The sequence below is a fragment of the Sinocyclocheilus rhinocerous genome, unplaced genomic scaffold (genome assembly GCF_001515625.1).
Source record: "Sinocyclocheilus rhinocerous isolate Xijiao unplaced genomic scaffold, SAMN03320098_v1.1 scaffold7907, whole genome shotgun sequence".
NCBI lineage: Eukaryota > Metazoa > Chordata > Actinopteri > Cypriniformes > Cyprinidae > Sinocyclocheilus > Sinocyclocheilus rhinocerous.
This window is the reverse complement of record NW_015663009.1, coordinates 24,465-26,766: the sequence shown is the minus strand read 5'-3', so window position 1 is coordinate 26,766 and position 2,302 is coordinate 24,465. Positions and strand designations below refer to the sequence as shown.

General features: G+C 41.4%; 1 protein-coding gene across 1 annotated transcript in view; it reads right to left on the bottom strand.

Moving 5' to 3' along the window:
• Nucleotides 1–94: 94 nt before the first annotated feature.
• Nucleotides 95–2,302, bottom strand: part of gtf3c1 (general transcription factor IIIC subunit 1) — a gene marked incomplete at its 3' end in the record, with an annotated part of 21,496 nt that continues 19,288 nt past the window's right edge. Inside the window, exons 23-25 of the mRNA XM_016539018.1 lie at nucleotides 991–1,133; nucleotides 749–830; nucleotides 95–259 (exon numbers count right to left, since the gene is read on the bottom strand). Coding sequence (XP_016394504.1) covers nucleotides 95–259; nucleotides 749–830; nucleotides 991–1,133 — 390 coding nt within the window. The remainder of the gene's footprint in view (nucleotides 260–748; nucleotides 831–990; nucleotides 1,134–2,302) is intronic.

Sequence of the window (2,302 nt, the reverse complement as noted above, 5' to 3'; positions counted from 1 at the left end):
GTGTGTGTGTGTGTGTGTGAGTGTGTGTGTGGTCGTGTGTGTGAGAGTGTGTGTGTGAGAGTGTGTGTGAGTGTGTGTGTGTCTGAGTGTGAGTGAGTGAGTGAGTGAGTGTGTGTGTGTGTGTGTGTGTGTGTGTGTGTGTGTACTTGTTGAAGAGCTGCTCTCTGGTGTCTGGTATGATGACGTCGCTGGAGCCATAGCTGGTGCTGAACTTTGACCTCAGAGAGCGAACAAACTCCTTATACTCCGCAGCACACACCTGTAACACACACACACACACACACACAGTGAAGTTTGAATCTATAGCCACTTCACGAATCAATGTAATTCATAGAGTCACGATCCAATTCCAAAACAATTCCAAAGTAGATCTTATTTTTTCCTATTGTTTACTCTGTGATGAAAATCCCAAACACAGTAACATCACACTTAACTTTGCTCATTCAGCTCTGATCAATAATTGAGTTATTTAATGTTAAGCCAGCTTCTCTTGCAATTTTTTAGGGGTGAAAAACATTAAAATACTTTAAAATAGAAACCAATTAAGATATTTGAGACCCAATTTTCTTAACAAAATTCTAAAACTAAATTTGGATTAACATGATGAAAAGCCTTTTACAGGTATCAAGAGAATGAAACACTTTTTGTGGACGTTCAGATACTGGAGAAGAAAATACCACTTAAAATCAACTGAGAAATGATTCAGAACAGTGGACTGATCCAGAAGCATAAGAGATCAATGTCTCACCTTCACATCATTATAGTCGCCAGTCCAGTTCATGAATTTGGCCATCAGCTCTTTATCCTGATACATCTCAGCCAGACAAATCCTGAAAACACAAGCATCAAGAGTCTAAACTGTGTGCTGTTACTCTGAGGTCAGTGTTTGTGTCGGTCTGCAGTCATTATAATGAACTGTACATGAACCAGCAGAAGTCTGTGACATGCGCTCGTGTGTGTGAGTGTGAGAGTGTGTTTGCACACACACACCTGTAGTTCAGGCAGGTCTGTGGGTTCTTCATGATGTAGCGTGCGCGTCGGCCGACAGACAGCGATGTTTTATCCAGAGATAACTCAAACTCAGCGTGCAGCACGTCACGCACCACCGTCCAGGGCACGAACGGCCTCTTCAGCTGCGCACACACACAGACAGACACACAGACACACGCACAGACACACGCACAGACACACGCACAGACACACACGCACAGACACACACGCACAGACACACACGCACACACACGCGCGCACACACACAGACACACGCACAGACACACGCACACACACAGACACAGACACAGACACAGACACACACACAGACACACGCACAGACACACAGACACACACGCACACACATGCGCGCACACACACGCACACACATGCGCGCACACACACGCACACACACACACACACAAGTGTGTTCACTAGCAGTGTTGGTGGTAACGCATTACAAGTAATCAGATTACTTTAACTAGTACAGTAATGCATTACTTTTTAATTTAGAAGGAAATATCAGTTAGTTTATTTTACTGACAGCTCTGGTGTTGCCATGGTGACAGAAATCAGGAGTAAGTGCAGAGTGTTGTGTGTGAACATGATCTTACTGTAGTTCTAGACTAAATATCAACATGTGTTTACTCATCTCACTGCACACAAACACATTCAGTGTTCCTCACAATCAATAAATGCAAACTCGGAATATTATACAAACCTGCAATAATTAAATATGTTAGATATAACAAATATCAATTATATATTTAATCCTATTTTATTAACCAGTGTCTTTGCTGCTGACCTTTGATGATCCAATTCAACCATTCTAATAAGCAAAAATCACACATTTGTTTCATTTTTGTTATTGCTGTTGAACTTTCTTCTCCTGCGTCATATTCTTCAAGTGATTAGTTTGAGCGGCACCCTCTACTGTACAGATGTGATTTTACATTTCCTTAAGCCTGGGGCGCATTCACTTCACTTTTGGTGTGAATTTTTTTTTTTCATTTGTAAAAAAAATTTATATTAAAAAATAACTAGCAAGCCCCACCCAGATTTTAAAAGTAACGCAAAAGTAACGTAACGCGTTGCTTTCCATTAAAAGCAACTAAGTAACGCAATAACTTTTTTTAGGGAGTAAAGCAATATTGTAATGCATGACTTTTAAAAGTAACTTTCCCCAACACTGCTGTATTAGTGTGTGAGTGAGTGAGTGAGTGAGTGAGTATGTGTGTGTGTGAGTGAGTGAGTGAGTATGTGTGTGTGCGAGTGAGTGAGTGAGTATGTGTGTGTGTGAGTGAGTGAGTGA